This window comes from Coenobita brevimanus, chromosome 113 (assembly GCF_032717465.1).
Source record: "Coenobita brevimanus isolate Jiangsu-jjx chromosome 113, ASM3271746v2, whole genome shotgun sequence".
NCBI classification, from domain to species: Eukaryota; Metazoa; Arthropoda; class Malacostraca; order Decapoda; family Coenobitidae; genus Coenobita; species Coenobita brevimanus.
This window is the reverse complement of record NC_137066.1, coordinates 18,655,435-18,681,834: the sequence shown is the minus strand read 5'-3', so window position 1 is coordinate 18,681,834 and position 26,400 is coordinate 18,655,435. Positions and strand designations below refer to the sequence as shown.

At 40.3% G+C, this 26,400-nt stretch overlaps 1 protein-coding gene across 1 annotated transcript in view; it reads left to right on the top strand.

The window, feature by feature from the left end:
- LOC145418273 (uncharacterized) overlaps window positions 1-26,007 on the top strand; it is a 33,345-nt gene extending 7,338 nt beyond the window's left edge. Inside the window, exon 4 of the mRNA XM_080286716.1 lies at window positions 25,868-26,007. Within this exon, the coding sequence (XP_080142842.1) occupies window positions 25,868-26,007 (140 nt within the window). The remainder of the gene's footprint in view (window positions 1-25,867) is intronic.
- The last annotated feature ends 393 nt before the right edge of the window (window positions 26,008-26,400 follow it).

Genomic DNA, 26,400 nt, shown 5'->3' with positions numbered 1-26,400 from the left:
GTCTATATAACACCCGTCCAGCTCGAATATCCTCTTCTGCTCTTAATAGTCCTGTCTGGAGATAGTAAAAGTAAATTGTTAAAAAACACTGGATAGAAGGTATTAAATATATAAAAACATTAGGAAGAGTTGCTGAACGCTGGAGCCTTACGACTTAGTGTTTAAACCAGTTCTTGTTTCCTCCCAAGGGTTATATTCAACACAGGAAAAAAGCCTCATTTTGAGTATCTGTAAATGGATAATCAAATCCCACCAGTTGTTATAATCTCGCCAAACCCTGGGAAAATTGTCTTTTGGTTACAAAGGGGGATTGTTAAACAAAAATATGTCACCTTAAGCAAGGGTGTTAGGTAAAGACTGAAGAAAGATACTGTGATGAATATCGTGGAATATACAGTACTGTGATAGGATGGAATGTTAGATGTGTGGAGAAATTAAGAAACGTTGGTGACTGCAGGAGAGTTGTGGATTTTAGTTCATTCATTACAATTTTTTATTTTTTAGTTATCTTCACTAGCTTAAAATTATTATCTTTTTTCAAGGACAGTTGGACTCCACGTTACAAAGAGATAATACAGAAACAAATTAGCATTTATAATTTCAAGAATATTGATATTAAAAAAACCTATTGCGTGAAGCAAGGATCAAATGACACGGAACTTGCGGCGTTGATGGAGAAAGATATTGTAGGGGCTTGGGTTGTGGGGATGTAGGGAATTTTTTTGAGCTGGTAAAGCTTAGAGATTTCGCAGTGTTTCCCCTAAGGTACAGTGTTTTTTCTTATGTTGACAGGTTGTTCGTGCTCTTTTCATACGATATTAATGTGCTTATAGTGAGATACCTGATGACGAAGATGTTAATGAAGGTTGTCTGTAATCCTTCAGTCAAAAAAGTGTTTCTTAACTTTAACAGAATAGTTTTGAGACAGGAAAAGTAAATCAAGTACATTTTCTGACTGAAAGAGTTAAAACGAATTTATGGGAGAGAGAGAGAGAGAGAGAGAGAGAGAGAGAGAGAGAGAAAGCATCAACCTACATCAACCGTACAGGAGAATTGTTACCACATTGGGTCACACCTGATGCGAGAATAAATAAATTTAAAATCCTGTCTTTTATGGCCTGGGATTGTGGCAAATGTTTTTTCTCACATACTGTGTAATGTGGTGCATTGGTTGACACATCTAAATCGTAGCTGGAATAACCCGAGATCGGTTCCCGGGTCTGTCAGACTCAGGGGCAAAGTTTGTTTTTCTTATGTCAGTGTTCACTTGCTAGTACATTTAGGAAAGTGGGTAAATATTCTGTTGTTGTGTCGTGTTCTTGGGTAAGAATGTGACTTTTTACAAATTGATTGTCTTAATAACACTCGTGCAGTCAGTAGGCATTAATTCTAAGCCTTCTTCTTGTGTCCTGCATCCATATTATCAAACATTGTTGGCCTTCACCCCTTTGCGTCGATATTACCTTTTTCAGCTTAACCAACAGACTACTTTATTCAGCATAAGGGGGCTGTTTGTAGTACAGGGGTTACTGAAGGCAATGTATCTAACTTCGCTAATACTAACAATATCTCCTAAACTCAATAATATCCTTTTTCAGCTTAAGGGATATCACTTAGCGTTAACGATTTATTAAAGGACCCTTTCATCAAACCTGGCCAATACTAAAATATCTCTTAAACTCAATACTATCCCCACATAATAGCAAGAATATAATAAAAGTACGTCGTGGGATTAACCCCTTCAAGTAGATGACGTCATTCTTTTATTCTCCCTACTCATAGAAGGATTTACATGTCTTGGCAGAAAGCTTTCAAACTGGGCGTGTCATACACTGTCTCCACTTACTCCTTCACTGCAAGACGCCTCACCTAAACAAAAAATATTGCAGCAGAAGCAAGACTGATATGACACGCCACCAGAGTGAGTGGGGTTAACTTGAGTTTAATATTGTTTGTATGTCTGTTTTGTTTTCACTACCGTACAATTTTCAAGCAATTCAGAGTGAATATGAACACTGTCAGGTTCATGAACTTAATCTCAGCAAAGACTGAAAATACGCTGATAGATTTGTTTCGAACATTGAGTCTGTTATCGGTACCAGGGTTAACAACTTGGCTCCTACGAATCACTCAGCTGAATATGCTGGAATAGAATACCGACCATAAGAGCGTTACTGGTAGCAGTACCAACGACTTCAAACTCCTATACTTAGTCTCAGGTGAAATAAACCGCCTGTTGCAGCATGAAGTAGAATATTGAAACTATCCTAAAACTGAAAGAATTTAATCGAATTATACGAAGGGTATAATTAATTTCAATAGCAGTAAACTACTAACTTGGCTCAGACCCTTGATAAAAATAGCCCCTAGAATGTCTCAACATCCTTCAAAGTTTCTTTATTGGATTCCATTTTCAAGAACGACGTAATTAAACACACACACACACACACACACACACACACACACACACACACACACACACACATATATATATATATATATATATATATATATATATATATATATATATATATATATATATATATATATATATATATATGTATGTATTGTGATTTACATTGACTTAGACCGCGAAAAGATTTCCTGATATTTCTCCTATGCTGCCGAGCGGCTTCCATCACCATAAAATTCCTGTTTCAACTTACCCAGAATAAAATTAATTTCGTTTATTAAAAAGAAAATCTGTTATGTCAGCCGCCTGAAGAAAAGATTGAATACTAAGAAGAGATAGGGCAGAGAATATTAATGTTACTGCTGTAGCCTATTATTCTATGTATCTTTCTGTCGATCTGTTTATCTAATCTATCTGTAAATCTTTCTTGCGATCTTTCTATTACCTTACCCCGCATTCTTTAAGGTGTGTCCACGACAAAAGGACATCCAGGCTTTTTTGTACCTGTTTATTAACGACTTCTCCCATGACACACCATTAGTCCTTACAGCAGATTAGTATGTGCAAAGTGTTGATGTCAGCCAATATTACTACGATTATAAGAATGATGTTTATGCTGCTGTTGTTGTTATTGTGGCCCCATGCACACGTGCAATGTCAACCCTGTGGACTGAAGGTTTAAGCTGCCCTTCTGCGGTCCACTGTTTTATTCAGGGATAGGGAAGTGTTGTAGATGAGAACCTTTGTACTGATGAGCCGTCCAGTTATATCAGCAGCACCATATTAAGGCGTCCGAGTCCAGCACCGAATGCAGGAATAACTATTGTTTTTACGATTAACTTTAATAGTTTTTTGTCCATAGATTTTCTACAATTGTCATAAAAATCACTGATATAGCAACGTTCGTATGATTAAAGATGTATTAACCCTTACAACACACGGACATTAGTTATACAGTATTCTTGGTGCTGCCAGGCGATTTTGTTCACCTTAGGAGAGCACCCTGGTGGTACAGGAGTTAATGAAGGCCATATCTAACCCATAAAACAGAAAGTATTGATGTCAGCAGATCACGTCGTTCGTAAAATTTGTAATACATTGACAACCAGGTTAAATGAGAGGCAGCCAAGAGATAGAGCGGTAGGAACAGTTAGCCAGGGAGCAAGCACGCGAAATGAGATCCGGAGATTTTCTGGGATTGAATGGACCAGGCTAAAAACCAATATGTCGGTGTGGAATAAGATAAGAGAGGGATCTGTCCCGCAGGGGACTGATTCATGATGATGATGATGATGATGATGATGATGATACCTTTCTAGTTTCTGTAGATTATTTCAGATAAGAACAATGGGCCTTTTTTTTTTTTTTTTTTACAACACTGGAAGTGAATGTCATCATCATTAGAGCAGAAACATTAAGCAAATGTGACAATAAGTTACTGTGCTGTAACATATTAACACTCTGGGACTCTTGTGACTCAGATGAATTAAAAACTTGTAGTGTTAGAACAGAATACTAGACATGTGCCGACCAGGAGAAGGTTACTGGTAACTACCTTTATCAGCAGCTCCTCTGACCCATTACACCCTGAATAACATTAATGTCGTGGTCATTAGAGGTTTATTTAATATCGGAAAACCATCCTGGGCCGCTGGTCGCGTGGCTATCACTGTGGTGGGACTCGCATCACAGGCTGACTAAATACCAGACATAGTACACTGAATACTGTATTATTATTTTAACCGCGTGAAAAAAAAAAATGATCGAAGTAAACACTAGGGAAATATGAAATATGTCTGTCTTTTTTATGGGTGAGACATCAGCGTGATTTATTGCTTAGCTCTCAGGCTTTATGACTAGTTTTCAGCAAAATGAAATTGTCTGCTGTAAGGTGAAATATAACAGTAGAATTATTCCTATCATACAAGTAAATATTGTCAGCATTAACACTCTCAGGCTCTTAAGGCTCACTATCAATCAATCAATCAATCAATCATTTCCTGTGGCACCCCACGGGATGCATAGGGCGTCGATGAACTCTCTCCACCAATATTTGTGTCTTGCCATCTCCTTCAGGTCCCACCAACACTTCTCTCCTGCTTCTTTTTGCATTGTCCTCAACCAGGTTTCCCTCGGCCTACCTCGGCCTCTTCTTCCTCTAGCAGTCCACTCTGGCACATCCTGTATTAAAATGTTTTCTTTTCTATATATGTGCCCCAGCCATTTCCAGTGAGTCTCACATATTCATCAACTGGTTCCTCTCTTGTAATATCCCTTACTCTTTTATTTGTAATTCTGTCTTGCCACTTTACCCCAAGCATCCTTCTCAGTATTTTATTCTCACATCCTACTACTTTCTGATCTGTTGCAATTGTACAGTACCATGACTCATGCTCATAAATTAAAATTGGTCTAACAATGGACTTGTAAATTTTTACTTTAGTATGTACCGAAAGCATATTATTATTCCAAACAGATTTCAACATTCCAACAGCTCGCTAAGCCAGTCTAATCCTCTCCTCAATTTCATTATTTAATGATCCATTAGATGATACAATCGTTCCCAGATATTTAAAATTTTCTACACTCTTCACCACATTATTCCCAATTACACAATCCATTTGATTCTCCACGTTCATATTAATAATTTCAGTCTTTCCACAATTTAATACCAATCCCACTTTTCTCCTTCCTCCACCAGATAATCAAGCACCCTCTGCATCTCACAAATACTTCCGCAAATCAGTACAATATCATCAGCATAGTCCAAATCCATCAGCATCTCATTTTCTTTCCAGTTAATTCCTGCACCTGTTCTCCTTACAACATTTCTCATAACATAATCCATAACCAAAACAAACAGCATTGGCGAAAGAACTCCTCCTTGAATCACTCCTGACCTAACTTCAAATGGATCACTCAAAGAATCACCCACCTTTACTTTACAAAAAGTACCTTCATGCAGGCTTCTAATAAATTTACAAACTTTTCTGGTATACCATAGAATCTCATAATTTTCGACGTAGCTCCACGTAAAACTATATCAAACGCCTTTTCAAAATCCACAAAACACATACTAAGGGGCATTTTCATCACATTAGCTTGTTGCATTAGATGCCTTACAATAAAAATCTGATCATTACAACCTCGACCCTTTCTAAATCCCGTTTGTTCTTCTCTTAAAATTTTATCAGTGGTTTTATTCTGTTAAAGATTTTGGAAAAGACTTTTGCAACTACAGGAGTCAAAGTTATCCCCCTTCAATTGCCATACACACTTAAATCTTCTTTTTTTGGTATTTTTATAATAACTCCATTTTTCCAATCTTCTGGAATTCCTCCATTATTCCAAACCACATTAAAAAGTTTTAAAAGTGCATTCATCAACTCATCATTTTACCTTAAGCATTTCAGGAAATGTTCCATCCTCTCCTGGGGCCTGAAAATTCTTTAACTCCTTTATATATTTTGTTACCTCTTCCAAGGTTATATCCCCTGTTTCTATCTGCAAATCTCTCTTGCCTGGCAAAATGTTCTCTTCAGCTGGGATTGGTCTGTTTAGACCAGATTCAAAATGCTCTTTCCACCTTCCTTTTTTATCCAAATCTTTAGTCAACAAGTTACCATTTTATCTCGTACAGGTATTTCCTTCATTCTCTTTTCAGTCCCAGTTAACTCCTTTATTGCCTGGTACGCTGCTCCTGTGCTCTGACCGTCATTTTTACTTAATTTCTGTGTCTGTTGTCTTTTCATCATATAGCCTTCTCTTATCACCTCTGATGAGTCTGTTTGGGGAGGCGGTGGCTGAATCGGTAGAGAGGCGGCCTGCAGTCCTGATGGACCCAGGTTCGAATCCCGGCTAGGGCAGGGAACAATTTAAAGATTTGAATTTCATAAACGCAGACTTTCCTGATCTACCAGATGACCCGCGGACATGTCATAAAAGTACCCCCCGCTAATACCAATACACCAGTCCTGTATGAGACAGCCCTAGCATGTATTCAATATGGACGGTGGGTGTTAGCGCCGAAGTGGTGACATGTAGAGAGGTATATGATATGTAGGAGGACTACTGGGCCTTGAGAGCAGGCTGTGAAGCCTATGCCCAGAGTCGGACACATAAAAAAAAAAATTACTTAAGAATGTAAGCTCCAGTACTTTGCTCTAAGTAATTCAACTACCTGGCCATCATCATGTTGTTCTTCACTTCATAAATTCGCCTCTTTCCTTTTCTGAATTGCATTCCATGTTTCATCTGACATCCACTTTTTCCATCTTGCTTTTCCCGTTTTCTTAATAGTAACCTTAGCCCTCCCATGCAAAACCTCTTTTACATCTCTCCACATTTGATTAATATCATTGTCTTCAGATTCCATCAACGTCTGCAGGATTAGAAACCTGTTCCTACATTCCCACCGAAACTTTTCCTTGGTGCTTTCATCAATCCTCAGCTCATCAAAATCATATTTACCACCTCCTGTACAATTACCATTAATGTTTCTCTTAAGTTTTAATTTTAATCTTTGACACAACAAGTTGATGGTCACTACCTATATCTGCCCCCCTCCTTACACAAACATCTTGCAAATAATTCCTATGCCTTCTGCTAACCGCAATGTGGTCAATCTGGTTACAATATTTACCACATGGTGAAATCCAAGTACTTTTATGTATTTTTCTATGCTCAAAGATAGTTCCACGAATTATAAGGTCATTTGCCAAACAAAAACTTCCAAATCGCACCCCATTTTCGTTTCTTATACCAACACTCTCCTTATCCATACAATCTTCAAAGCCATCCCTACTACTACCTACAACCATATTAAAATCACCAATGCAAACTAACACATGTCTTGCCACTCTATTCACTACATCTCGCAGATTCTCATAAAAGTCATCCTTCATTTCATCAGCAGCCTCCTTTGTCAGAGCGTACCCTACCACCATGCTGATATTACCATGGTCAGATTTTAAGTGAACATAAAGTAAGTGCTCATTAATTGGCTCAAACTCACATAGTGCCTTGCAAGCATCTTTACTCAGCAGTAAGCCTACTCCTTGGTAATGATTTCCATCACTTCTACCAGAAACCATCAAAGTAATACCATCTTCCAAATTCATTTTATTAACTTCAAGCAACCTCGTTTCTGTAAGAGCACAAATATCTATATTGCATTCCTTGAACACTGAAACAAGTTCTTCCATTTTACCAGCCTGACTGAGAGTTCGAACATTCCAATTTCCTATTCTTACGGTTCTTTTTGGATGTATAAACTTATTCCTACACCGTGGGATTCTTAGCACCCCCTGCCCACTTAAGGGCTGCACGGAACTGACGGCCATTGCTTCATAACTAGAGTTCATCAAGATTTCTTAGGCAGAACAATCTTTTACCCTGGAGCCAATGCCAGTGGCTCGCAGGAGTCAGACAGTGGAGAGAGGAAATTAACTAAATGAAAGTAAAATGCAGAGGGTTTGGACAGACAAAGTGCAGGGGAGAGAGAGACAGCAAAAAGAATGTAGATAAAAGTGTCCCTTTTAGTCGCTTCTTACGACAAGCAGGGAATACTGGGGAAGTATTATATCCCCCCTTCCCCAGGGGGGATAAAATACGTCTAAAGTTAGCTGGACTATAACACCATACTTGTTCCCACCATAAGAAACTAAATGTTTTTGTGCCTTGTGTTTTTATGATGGTGATACAAGCAGAACTTTATAAGGACGTTTAAGAAAAAAGGTAAAGAGGACAAGGTAGAAAAGGAAATTGAGGGACAGGTGGAGTGCGATGAAGAGATGTATGGGGCGCAAAAATACCATGTGATATTATCCTGAATAAATTACCAAACTTTAAGTTCACGGCCAAAGAGTTATGAATGTGTTCCAGTTTCTAACACTAGGCCTAGCTGACTTAATGGGATAAGGCAGCTTGTGGAATATGATTACGCCTAATAAACTCTAACCAACTTCTCTTTCTACAAATTTGATTTCATCGTCTCATGAGTGTTAGAGAAACAAACAAATAAACCAACAAAGAAAACATTTAAGCTCTTGGCCTTCTATAAATGCATAAAGGTATTTGACTCAGGCTGCTCATGGTAACTGTGAGGCTGGGAACTCCGCGTAATCAAAGAGACTCAAACCGTCTCGTTTCAACTTTGGGCTCTTTGAAATTTTATATATATATTTTTAACCAGTATAAAACTGCTAAGTGTGTCGACGAAGTGCATCGCTGGTCTGAGTATTTGAGAATTATGGTGTCGTAGTACAAACTTTGAGGCTATAGTGGTTCAGTCGGTACATTTAAAGTGAGTGGCTGTATTATGTCCTTCTATATATTTTCACATGTGTCCACTGTGTCGGTTTACCGTTAACATTTTCAAATTCTAACACAAACAGACATAACCGTAACAACACAGCTACTTTCACATGCATCATTCTTCCTTTAGATACCTCTTCCCTATTGGTACTTCACCAGCAATAAGAAGGGTCAATCTGGCTATAACTCTTCCGTCGAGGAGACCTGGTCCTGCAGTGGACGTAACAGTGATATGATGAAGATACAGATATCGTAACCTTTGCCGAAATTCAGGTTAGATTATTTTTATATAACAAGCTTGCAGTCTGTTTCTGTGGACATGTGAACTGCGTTGATAATATCTAGTGCATACCGATTATTACCAAAGCTTATAAGAGTTTTCATGAAAACACTTTTTTTTTTTTTGTAGTAGTAGGAAGGGTCAGAGTATTGGATTGCAGAACATTTATTGAGGCTAATGGGACAGCTGGAGGTAATAGCAAGACCCGGTGATGTATCCCTGAAATTCCGGGATACGCCAGTATGTTCTAGTACTGACTGGAAAGGCGACGAAAAAAAGTAACCATATACTCACACACACACACACACACACACACACACACACACACACACACACACACACACACATTTTATATATATATATATATATATATATATATATATATATATATATATATATATATATATATATATATATATATATATATATTCAGTCTTTCATTTTCATTTAATGTAGGTAGCTGTACCCACTCATAAAATGCAGTGACAGTGTCAGGTAACTAAGTCACAAGCCAAACAGCTTCCTGGTACATATAAAACTACGGTGGGTGGTAACCAAAGAGTTGACAAATGGAAGTCTAGTAACCCATAATGGAAACCCAGATGTAACCCTTAATGGTTTATATGGCAGGAGTAGCTGGGGTGTGCTGCTCATTTAATGCCTTAATGGTTTATATGGCAGGAGTAGCTTGGGTGTGCTGCTCACTTAATGCCTTAATGGTTTATATGGCAGGAGTAGCTTGGGTGTGCTGCTCACTTAATGCCTTAATGGTTTATATGGCAGGAGTAGCTTGGGTGTGCTGCTCACTTAATGCCTTAATGGTTTATATGGCAGGAGTAGCTGGGATGTGCTGCTCACTTAATGCCTTAATGGTTTATATGGCAGGAGTAGCTTGGGTGTGCTGCTCACTTAATGCCTTATGGTTTATATGGCAGGAGTAGCTGGGGTGTGCTGCTCACTTAATGCCTTAATGGTTTATATGGCAGGAGTAGCTGGGGTGTGCTGCTCACTTAATGTCTTAATGGTTTATATGGCAGGAGTAGCTGGGGTGTGCTGCTCATTTAGTGCCGCTCAGGTTTTAATTTGTCGTTGGTGCCGTAAATGCTGGCCCTAATGCTCCTGACGGGGCAAAGAACCAACGGAGGAAGAATCAATGGTTGGACTTTCAATTACGTGTACTCCTTACAGCGTTGCCCTACATCCACTACTTATTAACCCCCTCAGTCCGATGACATTGTACACCTCTTGCGGAGTGAAAGCAGGTGATATGCTTTCAGCGGTGTGTATGTATGTATGTGTGTGTGTGTGTGTGTGTGTGTGTGTGTGTGTGTGTGTGTGTGTGTGTGTGTGTGTGTGTGTGTGTGTGTGCGTGTGTGTTTAAAAAATAACTTTTTTTTTCGATTTTAACCAAATTTGGCCGAAGGGTTGATGAATAACTCGTATTGAAACCAACTTTTTGTTTGTTTGTTAGAACAAAGAGAAAAAGCTCAAGGCCACAAGGCTAGGTCAAACGCTGACGTAGGGAAATCATTTTTTTTTTTTCCAGTTTGGACCTGCTGTTCTTAAAGTAGTGCCTTGTTACCCTGGGGGGAGGGGGGGTGGAGCATCAAAATGGATCCTTTGTGGTCAAGAAATGCATCGTAATAATAGTGAACAACTTCATGTATTGAACATTTGAGCAATTTTGTTGAAAACAAAAGTAAAAGAATCCATATAATTCAGCTGTTTGTTCATATTCATTCCCTGTACTCTTTGTAAAATAAAGTGAAAGGAGTGATGCTGTTAGAGATGGGGTATCAGGGTGACTCTGAGTTGAACCTGGGGTTGTTGGGGCCGAAAAAGTTTAAGAATCACTGGTTTGGACCAAACTTGGGATAAGGGCTTTGAATAAAGCAAAAATGAAGTTACTGAGATTTGAAAACATTCAGTCAAACGACAAGGTCACAGAGCAAGGTTAAATTTCGATGTGCCTGTTTGGATATCAACATAATATCCTTAACAGTCTTGAATTGATTTTAACTAAACACTGTGGAAAGATTACTAGTCCGCCAAGGGGAAAAGGTTTGTTTTCAAGCACAGCAGTTCAAAAGTCATGTTCCAAAGGCAAGGACAACTTCAGTGACTATTATCTGACAGATACCAAACGTAGGTGAAGCGTTGAGAATGAGGCAAGAATAAAATGTTTAATTTTACGAACAATCATTCAAAGGTCAAGGTCACAGGGAAAGGTCAAATAACAGTGTGAAAGGGTAAAGTCAACTCATACAGTTTTGACCTGATTAACCCTAACTGTGTGGAAGGGTTACGGGTCAAGGAAGAAGGAAGGGTTCAGTTTTGAGATCCATTAGTAAAATGTCATGGTCACACAGTAGTGTCAAGGTTCAACCCATGCACCTGTGTGTAAACCAAATGAAACACAGAGAACTCTGACCTTGAGCTGTCGACGCAAAGCATCGCTAGGTATGCCTCAAGGAAGCCTTGCAAACGGGTTCACCATACACCCTCCATGACATGATTTGTTTTGGGTGGAAAGGAAACTAAGGGTAAACTAAATCGACCCCATATGACGTTGACCTTTGCTTCCTTGACCTTGCTGACCTAATCAGTCCATCGTCCCATCATACTGTATCACTGACAAAAGATTGACTGAAATTCATTGGTAGGTTCATGAGATATCATACCCACACCCATATGACCTTGGCTTTTGACTCCTTGATCTTGGTGATCTAACCTTCTCATCGTCCCTTCATACTGTATCACAGAGAAAAGTTTGGTCGAAATCCGTAAACAGGATTCGTCCCCACAAAGAAAAACTTAGTTGACTCCATATGATCATTTCCCTTTGACCCCTTGACCTAGTTGATCTGATTAGTTCATCATCTCATACTGCATCACTGACAAAAGTTTGGTAGAAATCCGTCAATGGGTTTAGCAGATATCACGCCCACAGTAGTGTTAGGGACGCAAGGACCCACGCACGCATGCACTCATGGACAAACAGACCAATTACTTGATGTCTTCTCCACCATAGGTGGGCGGAGGAATAAAAACTGAAAGACAGAATGAATGATAAAAGCGGAGCTAAAATTGGTAAGACTATTCAGAGGGTAATATGAACACCGTATTGAAGACAAGCCCTTATTAAGTTGACAATTTTCGCTTTATGTAAGTTTTAAACAAGTCGACATTCTCTCGGCTTGTTGACCTCTGTCACATGATTCAGAGAATTAATAATTGTTGCCTCATGAGGAGTATAGGAGCCCTGGCCTAGGCAAGTTGGTACGAAAGATGAGAGTAGCCAGCCTCATTCATCCCTGAGCGGCATTGCTTGAGGAGTAAACCCCAGCTATCCCTTGGATATAAACCTGCCCAGGCTCAGTCCTATTGGAGTGCCTTAATTACTCACTAAACCACCAGGCGCCATAATTTGGGTATATGGTTACCACCCAGCGGAGTTGTTTCCTGGTGAACAGGAAAAAGTTTGGCTTGTCACTCAGTGCAGAGTCGCCCGTAGACAGAAGGAAAAGGAAAGAATGATGGAAAGAAAGACAGAAGAAGGAAGGAATTAGGGAAGGAAGATTGGAAAGAGCAGTCACCAGAGAACAGTATTATATGGAGTGAGTGGAAGGTGAGCGCCCTCACTATAATAATAATAATAATAATAATAATAATAATAATAATAATAATAATAAACAACGAGCACACAGAGATTACATATTTCACCTTGCCATGTCTTGTACCTTTGGCCGAATGTTCGCGATATCGAAAAATATTGTCTTTGCCTGAACCTAAACCCTACCGTCAAATTTGGTCTAAATTGTATCACAACTGTTTAAGTTGGCTTTTCCCTTTGACCTAGTGTTATAAATACCGAGTCACTTAAACCTTTATTAACTCTCAATCCTTCCTCCAATTCTGAGTGGAATCGGCTCAGATCTCTGAGGCACAGTGTTCACACACAAAAGAAGACACACAGAATTCTACACACACACACACACACACACACACACACACACACACACACACACACACACACACACACACACAGCTACATCAGAAGCATAACCAAAGTAAAAGATAAAATACAATCCATTACGGACGATGGAATCACCTATACACAAAAGAATGATATTTGTGAAGCACTAGACAAGAATTTCCAATCAGTTTTTACAGAGGAAAACAGTTTTGAGAGGGATTATGTGGAACATGCATACCTATTCATACTACCAGATATACAAACATCAGAAAAAGAAATACAGAAGCTAAGTAAATTAGACAAAGGAAAAGCAAATGGTCCTGATGAAATTTCATATTTGGTGCTACGTGAATGTGCAAAGGAGTTAAGTAAACCATTATTTTTAGTTTTCAAGAAATCCTTGGGTCAAGGTAAACTACCTGATATTTGGAAGAAAGCAAACATTGTTCCCTTATTCAAGAAAGGGAATAGACAAAATACACTTAACTACCGACCAGTATCACTAACAAGTGTTGTAAGCAAGGTATTAGAAAAGCTTATAAGAAAAGCTTGGGTAAATCACCTGGAAGAACACAGTAGGATAACAGAAAGACAGTTTGGTTTCAGAAAAGGAAAATCATGTGTTACTAATCTGTTGAGCTACTGTGAAAGAATAACAGACACATTACAGGAAAGAGAAGGATGAGTGGACAGTATCTATATAGATTTCAAGAAAGCATTTGACACAGTACCACACCAAAGACTTTTATGGAAACTGTACCATCAAGAAGGAATTCGAGGCAAACTGTATTGTTGGATGCAAGATTTTCTCATGAAAAGAAAAATGAGAACAGTACTAAGGGGAAATTACTCATCATAAAAAGAAGTGGCTAGTGGAGTACCACAAGGCTCAGTGCTGGCACCAATCATGTTTTTAGTGTATATAAATAATATAGACAGTAACACTGGAAATGAAAGCTCTCTAACTATGTTTGCAGATGATGGAAAAATACAAAGGAGAATTACTAACATAGATTCTTGTAAAGAGCTACAAGAAGAATTAAATAAACTTCATGAATGGAGTAATACGTGGCAAATGGAATTCAATGTGGACAAGTGTCATGTAATCAAGTTTGGTAGAAGTGGAAAAAGACCTGATTGGGATCATACATTAGGAAATAAAACCCTACACACATCAGAAAGAGAGAAGGACCTAGGTGTGATTGTCAACAACAGACTATATCTGGCTGACCACATCAGTGAGAAGGTATGGAACATGTATACACTGCTTGCCAATATGAGAATAGCATTTACATACATAAATGAAAACATGCTAAGAAAGATAATAACATCATTCTTCAGACCAACCCTGGAGTACTGCATCAGTAGTCTGGAGTCCTCATCTCAAAAAACACATAGACAATATTGAAAAAGTTTAAAGGACCGCTACAAGATGGGTACCAAGCTTAAGAGATCTAAGCTATGAAGAAAGACTAAATAAACTGAATCTACCAACACTACAAGAGAGAAGGAAAAGAGGTGACATGATTATGCTATATAAATACATATCAGGGAAGGAGAAAATAGACATAAATGATTACTTAACGTATGGGGAAGCATCAGCAAGAGGACACTCCAAAAAACTGCATAAAAAGAAAGAAAAGACGTAAGGAAATCTAGTTTCCCAAATAGAGCAATTGATCAGTGGAATGCACTACCGAATGAAATAGTGTGTGCCAAAACAATTCACAAATTTAAGGATATGTAAGATAAATATTGTTTAAGTCATGGGACATTACGAGCTTGACTCATTCCTGTAAAGATACGATTAGGTAAGAACAATTAGGTAAGAACACACACACACACACACACACACACACACACACACACACACACACACACACACACACACACACACACACACACACACAGGCGCGCACGCGCGCGCGAGCAAAAGCTGATGAAACTAAGCAAAAGCTAGAAGGAAAGAAGTTTATGGAGGCAGGAACAGTAATTAGGGTTAAGTGCAATGGGACTCCTCGACTCTCTCATAAGACCAACACCTCTCCTTTCTTCCTTCCTCATTTCTCCCATCCCTCTCCCTCCTTCCTTTTAGCCACTTTTCCTTTCCCTTTCCTCTTCCCCTCTCCTTCCTTTTCATTCCATTTCCTATTTAAGCCACCTCTCCTCTTTTCGTCTTATTCTTCTTCCTATATTTAACTCCTCTTCCACCTTGCTCGCCCAGTTCTCCTCTCCCCTTTCAGTCCCTCTCCTTTCCATTCATTGTACAATATCTCTTCCCCATCCACCCTCATTTCCTCTGTCACAAGTCGGCTCCTGACATTAACTTTGGTGGGAAACTGCGAACTCTAGTGGAATCCCACTATTTATCGCTCAGTTTAACCGCTACATATTCACCCAGTCGGGAGTGTTTTCAGAACAATTTTTCACTGTGTCATAAATGATCGTCTTTGTGCGAGACATTAGGACTTCCGCTGAGCGATTTATTATGGGCTTGTTTCGCTCATTCTAGCTGTTAGCAATGCGGCCGCGACACTCGCCTCTTTCTCATGATTTGAAGTCAGTCAAGATTTGAGCACCGTGAAAGCAGGTTGGGCCCAGTGCGTAGCAGTGCTGCCGTTGTCCAGTTCCTGAATTTCCACCTAGTGTGATTGGAGAGAGACTTAGTGTGTGCAGTGTCCTTCCAGTAACGATGCCCAGTCATCCGCTTAGTCCACTCTTTGATCAGTATTTCTTTTCGTTTTTTCCTAGGTTTAAGAGTTAGCTTTTGAGTGAGCGAGTGAGTGCGATCTCCTTATTTTGAATTCATTTTGAAATGTAACATAAATTTATTTCTTTGTAATCAATAAATTTAACAGTTCTTTTTCTCGAGCTTAATGTAATGTAAACTCGTGTTTTATTTTCCACATTAAGCTTATTTCACTTATAGCTCCTAGTTTGCATAAACGCATTGCTATTCATAACTGGTACTTAGGCCAGTCCTTTTGTATTAAGCTTAAAATCCGTTGTGCAACCAGGAGTTAATGTATCAGCAAGAATCTGTTATCATTAATAGCATTAGTTATTGATTGTCAGGGGTGGAGACACTTTCTCCAGAGGCCAACATTATTAATAAACAGCATTTGTGAGTAATTAGTCTCTGCTGTGTACTGTTGAGAAAGTTTATAAATTCTCATCCTTAGAGAATCGGCGAAGCAAGCCGGCATAAAGTAATCATTGCTTGATTTTCACAAGACAATTTATTGTCCCTGCTCTCAGTATTATTGAATAAATATCCTTTAATATTGTATATACTTGAAAAACCCCGTGACAATTGGCGACCTCATTCCAGGATATTAACTCCTAGCTCTAAAGCTATTCACGAGATAATACTCACTTACTCATACTTAGGTATTTATCATTAAAGTCTATAGGCACTATCTTACTGGTGATTATTAATTCATTTTAATTAATTTACATAATAGTTTTCACAGTCAGTTGTTTGTTTAATTTTCTTTACCAGTTTAATTAGATAAAAACTGGTCACCACTAACCTGTGCCTATATTCTTTATTCTTGATTATTGACATCTTTCTTTGCAAAAATCGCAGTCAGTACTGAGTCGCTAGTTTATTTAGAGTGAGTTAGTATCATGGCTGCCAACGTCTATGTACAGGAAACTAAAGATATGGGCCTTACTGACCCAGAAAAAATCCAAAGCTACGTCCCCTCACGGTTTAATTACGAGCAACAACGTGAGAAAGATGCTCGTGAAGAACGCGAAAGAGAACGTGAAGACGAGCGAAAACAATGCGAGGAACGTGAGAGAGAACGTGAACATGAGCGAAAACAACACGAACTCGAGTTAGAACAAGAGCGAGAACAACACGAATACAAGCGAGAACAACGTGAGAGAGAACGTCAACTCGAGTAAGAACAAGAGCGAGAACAACACGAATACAAGCAAGAACAAGGTGAGAGAGAACGTCAACTCGAGTTAGAACAACAAGAGAGAGAACGTGAATACGAGCGAGAACAACGAGAACATGAACGTGCCGAGTGAGAAGCATTCGAAAAACATGAACTTGAAGTGCTGAAGCTCAGCGAGATTCCTTGGCTTCAGACACATCTGGTGCAGCTGGCCCAAGCTCCACAAGCGCTCTCCCTGCACATGTTCTGGCGACCCCACACATCTAGCTTCCCCCATACAAGGAAGGTGAGTGAATCGAGCCATACATAGCTCGTTTTGAAGACATGGCTCAACTTTACCAGCTGGATGATGCAGCTAAGCGGCTTCAGTTTCTTAGCCTGTTTGCGGGCCCTGCCCTCGATATTCTTCACAGAATTCGTGCAGACAATCTCACGTATGAGATGATGAAGGCCACACTCGTCAAAGCGTATGGTCTCACAGTTGACGACCCCAAGAGTCAGTTCATGAGGGTGCATTTACAGGATAAAGAGACTGCCATTCAGTTTCTTGACCGGCTTACTGCTTACTTAGATGAGTGGATGGAGAAGGATGAAACTCCTTCCACGTGTGAGGGGATAATTGACCTTAAACTGTGCACGCAGCTAGAAAAGTCGTGGCCTACTGAACTTATGGCTCAGCTTAAGATCTGCCAGGTAAGAGATGCCAGCCAAATGGTGAAGAAGGCTGACGCATTCTTCACTGCATACGGGTATCAAACTTGCAAGCAGCATACCTGGAACAGGAAACCTGATAAATCTGGGAAACCGTCTCAGACTGAATCCCAGCAACAGGGCCGTTCTCAGAATAATGGCCGAGGTCCAAAACCACAGAGGAAGGACCAGGGGCAAAACACTCAGAAGCCTGAGTGGAAGAGGTACAACAGGTACCCTAACCAGCAGCAGTATCAGCCACGCAACCAACCTTCGGGACTGTCCTTTTCAGCACCAGCCCCAGTGTATTGGAGGCAGAAGGCGAACGCAGCCTTCATTCCTCAGCAGCAGCACGGTGGTGTCGTCCCTAGCAGTACGGGTACTTCCCCACAGTTCATTAGTCTCACTGCGACAGTTAACCCCCCTCCACAGATGGCCAATGTTCCATCTCCCCAGGCAGTGAGTACAACCCTTCAAGTATCAAATTCTCAGGGCACCATGTTTGCTGCATCATTTATTCAGCACCCTAATCAGTGGCTGGCTACTTCCTCCACAGGCCCTCCCACAGGTGACAATGCCTTCCATGTTCAGCCAGGGTTTGTGGGAGACATCCCTGTGAAGGTCCTGAGAGACAATGGTTCCTCAGGTTGCTCTGTCAGGCAGTGTCTAGTTCGGCCTGAGCAGTATACAGGTCGACAGATCTGTGCTAACCTTATTGATGGATCAGTGAGATTGTTCCCTGGGGCATGTATCCAGGTGGCATCTCCATTTTACACTGGTACGACACTCGCAGTTGTCATGCCAGAACGTTTATTTAACCTTATCATAGGCAATATTCCCGGTGCCAAGGATAGTTGCACTGAAGATGACGCTACTCAGACTTCAGCTGCAGTAACTCAAGCCATGGTTGAGGCTCCAAACTGTGTCACCCCTGTGACCATTGAATCGCCACAAGATCTGATGTGCAGCCAAGTTGTTGTTCAAGAACAACATTCTGACCCGACACTTGCTGCCGTGCAGAAGAAACAAAAGGGTAGAGTGATAAAGTATTCACAGGGAGGTCAAGCCAAGTTCCTTTGCAAATAAGGACGGCTGTACCGTGATTCACGAACACCCGAGGGCGAGGTTCGATTGCAGTTTGTCGTTCCCACCAAGTACCACCAAGCAGTGTTAGAATGGGGTCATTGTTCAGCCTCAGGAGGTCACATGGGCAAAAGGAAGACCCAGGGCCGTATCCGAGCTGACTTTTTCTGGCCAGGGATGGGACGAGAAATAGATAGTTTTGTGCATTCCTGCAATGTGTGTCCACGTACCACGAATCAGTGACATGTCCTACCTGTGCCGTTTGAACCCACACCCATAATCTCTGAAGCATTTAAGAGACAGGGCAGTGGTGATTTGGATGCAGACCCGTTGTCTCACCTGCAAACTCATGACTAACACGGGCAACTGTTGTACACTGGGTTCCATAAGACGGGCGTTCTCAGAGATTTGAGTAATCCAAGGACCAGGCTGGTTCCCTGTTAAAAGTGTACCAGTAATTGCTGACGTCTCGCCCGTTGGCCCCACAGGACACAGTATGTCCAGGGCCTGTACATACATGTATACCGTAAGTTAAGGGGGAAGTTTGAGAACTCCGCAGAGACAGTCCGAGGTTGTGTATGAATTACCTTGTGGAACGTCTCGAGGCCTCTCTGAGGATTCCCGGAGAATGCACAATATCCACATGAGTGTTCACACGTGGGTGTTAAAATGTGACCTGCCCGAGATTGAAGAGGGATTCTCAGCTTCCTGTTATTAGTCATATGTGTAGTGTTAGGTTAACCAGTAAACTGCTCGTTCTAAGAGATCTGAGCAATTCAAGAACTGGCACATTTCCTGGTTAATAATGTTAGGTTAACTAGTAAACTGCCCGTTCTAAGAAATTTGAGCAATTCAAGAACTGGCACATTTCCTAGTTAATAAGTGTTAACCAGTAAACTATAAGGGTCCTGAGCAATTTGTGAATCCTAAGACTACGTTTCCTGGTTAATAATGACATAAGTACTGATTGCTAGGCAGTGAGAGAGAAATGACACTTTTAATGCTCCACCTTGATTCCTTTCACAGGTGCAGCTGGCAGGTGCAGCATTGCCGTGCAGATCAGCTGGTCATCCCTGTCGCATGCTGCCGCCCCTTCTCTTCTGCCTCATCATCATTATTTACTATAAATTTGTATTACATGAATTTTACATGTAGGCACAGTTACACCACAACTGTCACACCTACACCATGTGTTACATACATCACGCTACATAACAATTAGTTGTTAATGTAAATGTAGCAAAATCTTTCGCTCAGTTTGACCTGAGTACAGGATTTTTCACCGTCGTCATGGAGTTTTTCCCTCAAGCTTGCTTCTATTAACGTAAATACTAGTTTTTTTTAGTTAACTGGCGACTGTGACCTTCTCCTGTAGCAGGATAGCACACACGCACACACCACAGTGTGAATCTTGTGTGACTGACTTAGGATTTATATGTATGTATATTGAAAAAAAAAAATTCTGAAGAAAAACATTTCTTGATTTTCATGGGGCGTAATGTCACGAGTCGGCTCGTGACATTAACTTTGGTGGGAAACCGCGAACTCTAGAGGAATCCCAGTATTTATCGCTCAGTTTAACCGCTACGTATTCAGCCAGTCGTTAGTGTTTTCAGAACAATTTTTCACTGTGTCATAAATGATCGTCTTTGTGCACTTCTGCTGAGTGATTTATTATGGGCATGTTTCGCTCATTCTAGCCATTAGCAATACGGCCACAACACTCGCCTCTTTCTCATGATTTGAAGTCAGTCAAGATTTGAGCGCCGTGAAAGCAGGTTGGGCCCAGTGCGTAGCAGTGCTGCCGTTGTCCAGTTCCTGAATTTCCACCTAATGTGATTGGTGAGAGACTTAGCGTGTGCAGTGTCCTTCCAGTAACGACGCCCAGTCCTCTCTTAGACCAGTATTTCTTTTCGTTTTTTCCTAGGTTTAAGAGTTAGCTTTTGAGTGAGTGAGTGAGTGCGATCTCCTTACTTTGAATTCATTTTGAAATGTAACATAAATTTATTTCTTTGTAATCAATAAATTTAACAGTTCTTTTTCTCGAGCTTCATGTAATGTAAACTCGTGTTTTATTTTCCATATTAAGCTTATTTCACTTATAGCTCCTAGTTTGCATAAACACTTTGCTATTCATAACTGGTACTTAGGCCAGTCCTTTTGTATTAAGCTTAAAATCCATTGTGCAACCAGGAGTTAATGCATCAGCAAGAATCTGTTATCATTAATAGCATTAGTTATTGATTGTCAGGGGTGGAGACACTTTCTCCAGAGGCCAACAGTATTAATAAACAGCATTTGTGAGTAATTAGTCTCTGCTGTGTACTGTTGAGAAAGTTTATAAATTCTCGTCCTTAGAGAATCGGCGAAGCAAGCTGGCATAAAGTAATCATTGCTTGATTTTCACAAGACAGTTAATTGTCCCTGCTCTCAGTATTATTGAATAAATATCCTTTAATATTGTATATACTTGAAAAACCCCGTGACATCCTCCACTCCCTCTTTCTTTCCATGCGCTACATGCCTTCTTGCTTCTTTTCTCTTGTTTTTGACTCACACAACAGAAATCAATATCTTTTTTGTAACATAAGACAAACAGCCTCGGAAGCAGTAATAGCTCTGTTGTTCTTTCCTTCCTCTGTATCCCACATCTTCCCATTTCCTTCTCATCACCCCTCCTTTCCCTTCCCCTTCTTCCCCCTCTGCCCTCTCCGTCTTGTTTACCCGCCTTGCAATTTGTCTCCTTTAAACTTATTACCTTTCTTAAGCCCCTATCTCTCCCTCTTCTCTGTTCCACTTCCATTTTTATTGCTGTTATTCCAGTTCTCTAACATCCATCCGGTCTTATATACTTTTTGTATCATTCTGCGTCTCTCTTAATTTTCTGATTCAGTCTCTTCTGTTCAGTTTTCCTCCATTTCAAACTTATGTACAGCTGAATTTCCTCCTCTTCTTATCCTTCTCTTTATCTGCCTTTGTTTTCCTTTTTTCCCTCTACTTTTTCCAATCCAGATTCGATCTTTATTTCTTTACCAACTTACATTCGTTTCGTCCAGCAGCTGCTTCAGTTTTTCTACAATTCTACTACTGCTAAATTTCTTTTTTTATTCTTATTTCGTCTTCTTCCATCCTTCGTATCTTCAACTCCTTACTAATTCCCCATGTTAAATATCTTTTACCTTTCTACGGCTCTTATTATGTGATGATGACGATGATACACGCCTTTCATTATTCCTAGTTCAGAAAATTATTAATATATTGTAAACACCTGACAAGAGTGCTACGGCAACGGCTCAGTCTACTAGTGTGGGCGTTGGAGTGTGTTATCTGTGTTTGTTGAGATGACGCTGCCAGTGACAGGTTACCTTTACCAACCGTCTATAAATATACCATGGATTATCATTTATTCCCCTCAGGCAGATACTGGTAACGTTGACTGAGCAGCATCCGCAATACACAGACATTGGCAAGGAAGGTGCAGTATATGTGTTAACCAATACATCTCTGTTTATCATGCTGTTCTCTGCAAAGTGTTACTATCCCGATTCACTAATTCTAGCGACTATTGTTGATCCACCATAAGTAAGCCGAGGTTTATGTAATTTTGCAGCTAAAATTTCGTGTACCTCAACTCTTCTACATTCCTTGCCTTTTTCACGATCTCTTCCGTTCCACTTACATTCGTCCATCATTTTTTCCCTCCTATCTTCGTGTCCCTCCTTCACTCCCTCTTTGCCACCCGTCCTTACCCCTCCAGCTCCTTGAAATTTCAACAGTAGAGCGTCAATATATTCCGTTAGAAGAGAAAGGAATTAATTACTCCCAAGAGCCCTCATAACTGGACTCTCCTTTGAGGAAAAACAGTAGTTTTCCAGCAAAATTCTCTATTTCTCGTTCCACTTTTCTTTTCTGTCCACCTTCCTCTCTCCTGATATCGTAACAGTTAGCCTACGTGCTTCTCTTTCCACATTATTTCTGTGTCGAACACTCTGTATAAACCTCATAACCTACTCGTTCCCTGAGGTTCAGCATTCCTCTTGCCGGTTAATCCGATTTCATTTTTTTTTATTTTTTACATCCCTCAGCGAAGTTGGAGGAGGTTATGCATTCACCCTTTTGTCTGTCTGTCCGCCAGTTTGTGAGCAAGATATATCAAGACGTGTTATCAAATTTCGGTGAATTCTGGTGGATTGGTGGGAACTGTGCCAAGAAAGAGTTGATTATATTTCAAGGCTGATCAGAAACCGGGTGCAAGAATAAATAATAAAACTGTACTGAAAACGGCAGAGGTATGCCTTCTTGGAAATTGTGTAACGAGAGCTGACTAAGAACATAGTCTTAACTACATCCGCAAGCGAGGTTAGATGAATGTTCCTTTATAAATCAAATAATATTGGCGTTGGCTGAGGTGTGCCCTCTCGGAATACTTTCTACTTCCTCACTATTTCAGTGTCAAACTCTAGTTATAGACTTAACCTAGTCCGTCCCATAGGGGTCAGCAGTCCTCATGCATTTCACATTTCTTCACATGTAACCACGTTGGCCTTAATACCCACCGTCCATACTGAGTACGTGGTAGGGCTGTCACAGTCAGAGCTGATGCGATGGCATTAGAGGGTGTGTTTTTTCTAACATGTCTCTGCGTCTTGTACAAGGTTAATACGGTTTGTTTCAACGAATTCAAATAATCAAAATATTTCCTACCTAGCATGGGAAATAATTTGCGGCCTTGCAAACGGTAGACAAGTTTTCAACCCATTTGACCAACACTGTTTCCGTCCCACTCACTCTCTTTCATCCATCCACCTCCGTTCCCATCGGGTCCCTTCCGTTTAATGACACTTTCTTTACTCAGTACTCTTTCCAATAGTTTTTTTTTTTTTTCCATCATCTCCTCCCTTTTACTTTCACTATTTGCTGAACTTTTCCTTCCTTTCCATACTGTTTATCTGTTTCTTCTTTCTTACCCTTATTCAGTCTCTCCCTTCTGTTTTCTATCCCTTCACCCTTCTCGCCTTCACTCTTTTCATTACCTTCTTCTTCCTCCTCTTTTCTCCATCCTTCCATCATCCCGTCCTAATTCTTTTCTTTCCCATCTCTTTTCCGTTTCCATTCTTATGATTTTCCATTCTCTCTCTCTCTCTCTCTCTCTCTCTCTCTCTCTCTCTCTCTCTCTCTCTCTCTCTCTCTCTCTCTCTCTCTCTCTCTCTCTCTCTCTCTCTCTCATTCAATGAAAAATGTGGGTAAAAATTATAACGATATTTTCAATTATTATTATTTTCATAGGGAACATTTAAACCTCTTAATTAGGGATGGATTGGTGCATATTGCAAGACCGTTCCTGTGTAATCATCATCATCTTCATCATCATCATGTAGATAATATTTCGCACTTGTTCGGGTGAGGATTTGTCTATAGAACCAATAAATAATGATATGGGGAGAAAAAGGTCCTAATACAATGGTCCACACGTTCATTCAGTCACCATTCCATCCTCTTGAATCCTTTCTCCACTTACCAGTTCTTGAACTAAACACAAGGCCTCACCGACAAACAGCAACGGGATCTGGACTGATGGTTTTGATCACAGTTTCTGATGAGATACAATGGATTCCTTTTAATCTAATCCCTTCAGTCTGATGACGTATTTGTTTTATTTTTGCTAACTCCAGACGACTTTGCTCAGGTATGGAGAGAGTTTTGGAACTGGCTGGGTTAGATACAGCCTTCATTAACCCCTTCAGTACCAGGAGGGTCCAGTAACATAAGAAAATCGCAAGTACAGGCATCCTCAACCAAGGATGAGAGCCGTGGCCTCAACAACTCACACACGGCCAGTTTTGCCTGAACAGGACGGTTTGTGCAGGCGACTGGACAGGCTGACCTGAGCCTGTATGAGGCCCTTTATACATGTTCTTAAATTAATTAAATTGTCTGGTGTTAGATGGAATACAAAGCTAGAGTTATTCCGATCGTGAAAAGGGAGTTGGTTCTGTTACCTTTTTTCAGGCTGTTATATCTAGCTCTGATGAATAAAATCGTCTGGCGTTAACTGGAATATAATAGTAGTTACGATCAAGAAAGAGTGAGTATTCTTACTGATTTATCAAGGCTTTATCAATGGATGGAATGTAGGTGTTGAGGCCAACATGTACTGTAAATTGATGGAAACCGAATGCAAGACAGACAATGCAGCAGATGGACAAATAGTTAGTTGTTTAGAAAAACAGACAGACAGAAAGAGATTTGTAAACTGATATATGCATACTGTACAGTAGATGCATGGGCAGATAACCGGACTGACAGAATAATGAAAGATCAAATAAATACAAGAAAGAAAAAGAAAGGTGGATGGAAAGACAGACTAAAAAACAAGATGGACACAGACAAACAGACAGATGGATGGGTGGGTAGGCGGACTGACAGTAAAACAGAGGGAATAACAGTTTTATTAATAAGATGCAATATTATTAACTTGGACAGTAAACAGATGAACGGCATGAACTGATATACTAAAAGACAGGTAGATAGTTTTCCCTTACATACGACAGACAGCAGCCAACACTGGTTGATAACTGGGTATGGTTTGTGAAGACCCGGGATCGAAGACTTTGTCAGGTTTCTTTTTCACATATCAAACTGCGATTGGTCAAATTCACTTTTGCTGGCCACGTGCCTAATATGATCCTCTCTCTCTCTCTCTCTCTCTCTCTCTCTGGCAGTAATAACCCCTTCACTTCGCTTACTTTCTATATCACTACGAGCAACCGATGCCTACTTTTAATTAAGTTTGGAAATGAGCTGCCTGGCCCGACCCGGCCTGGCCTGACCCAACCGTTGCGCTAAGCAAAAGTTAATAATTTTACTCCTATTGAAGAAGAGTTGAAATTCTTTCTGCATAGGATACACCCATTCAATAAATTTTATCATCTAAAAAGTCACCCATACAAGCGCAGGAACCCATTGGTATCTCGACTTTTCCAAGGGAGTGTTCGACTCTAATTGGTGAACGCCTTAATTACAAAAAAAAAAAAAAAAAAAAAAAAATCCATCGTAACACTTTTTTTACATCATTTCTAGCAATTAAATGTTGCACATTCCGCTTATAATTTTATATCGGGAGGAAACTGTGATAACACAGAGCTCGTTCGTTCATCACACACTGAATTGTACTTTACAGGTTTTATTCTTGCTGCTCCCAGATAACTTTATTCAACTGAAGGGCACAGGAACTGGAACTGTGACTGAGAACCAGATAACGATCCCATTCCTGGAAAATATTGGATTTATTTATAACACTGTCATGGTGGGCACAGTTCTAGTATCAAGCATGGCCAAGTGATCTTGTTCAGGTAAGAGTGAGCATGACAGCCTGAACGTACTGTACTACCATTAACCCGCGGCGTCCCATTGACGTTCTTTAACGTCCACACGTTTTGTCACTGCCAATCCCGTCAACGTACATAAACGCGAATTAATTGCAAGGTCCCTAATTTGCACAATTTTCAATTTTCGCGAGTGATTTTTGGTACGTATGCACGGGACACCTTCCTCTACAAGATGCCAGGCAGGGACAATGCCTTACCAAGCATGACCTCCCCCCCCCTGCATGCCGTTGTCTCAGCAATTCACCTGTTATCAGTGACCTGGCCAGTAAAGCCATGTCATGCCATGGTACGAAATTCAGGGCCAGAGTGATTCCCCAATCAATGACAATGTGGAGGACAAACTTTAC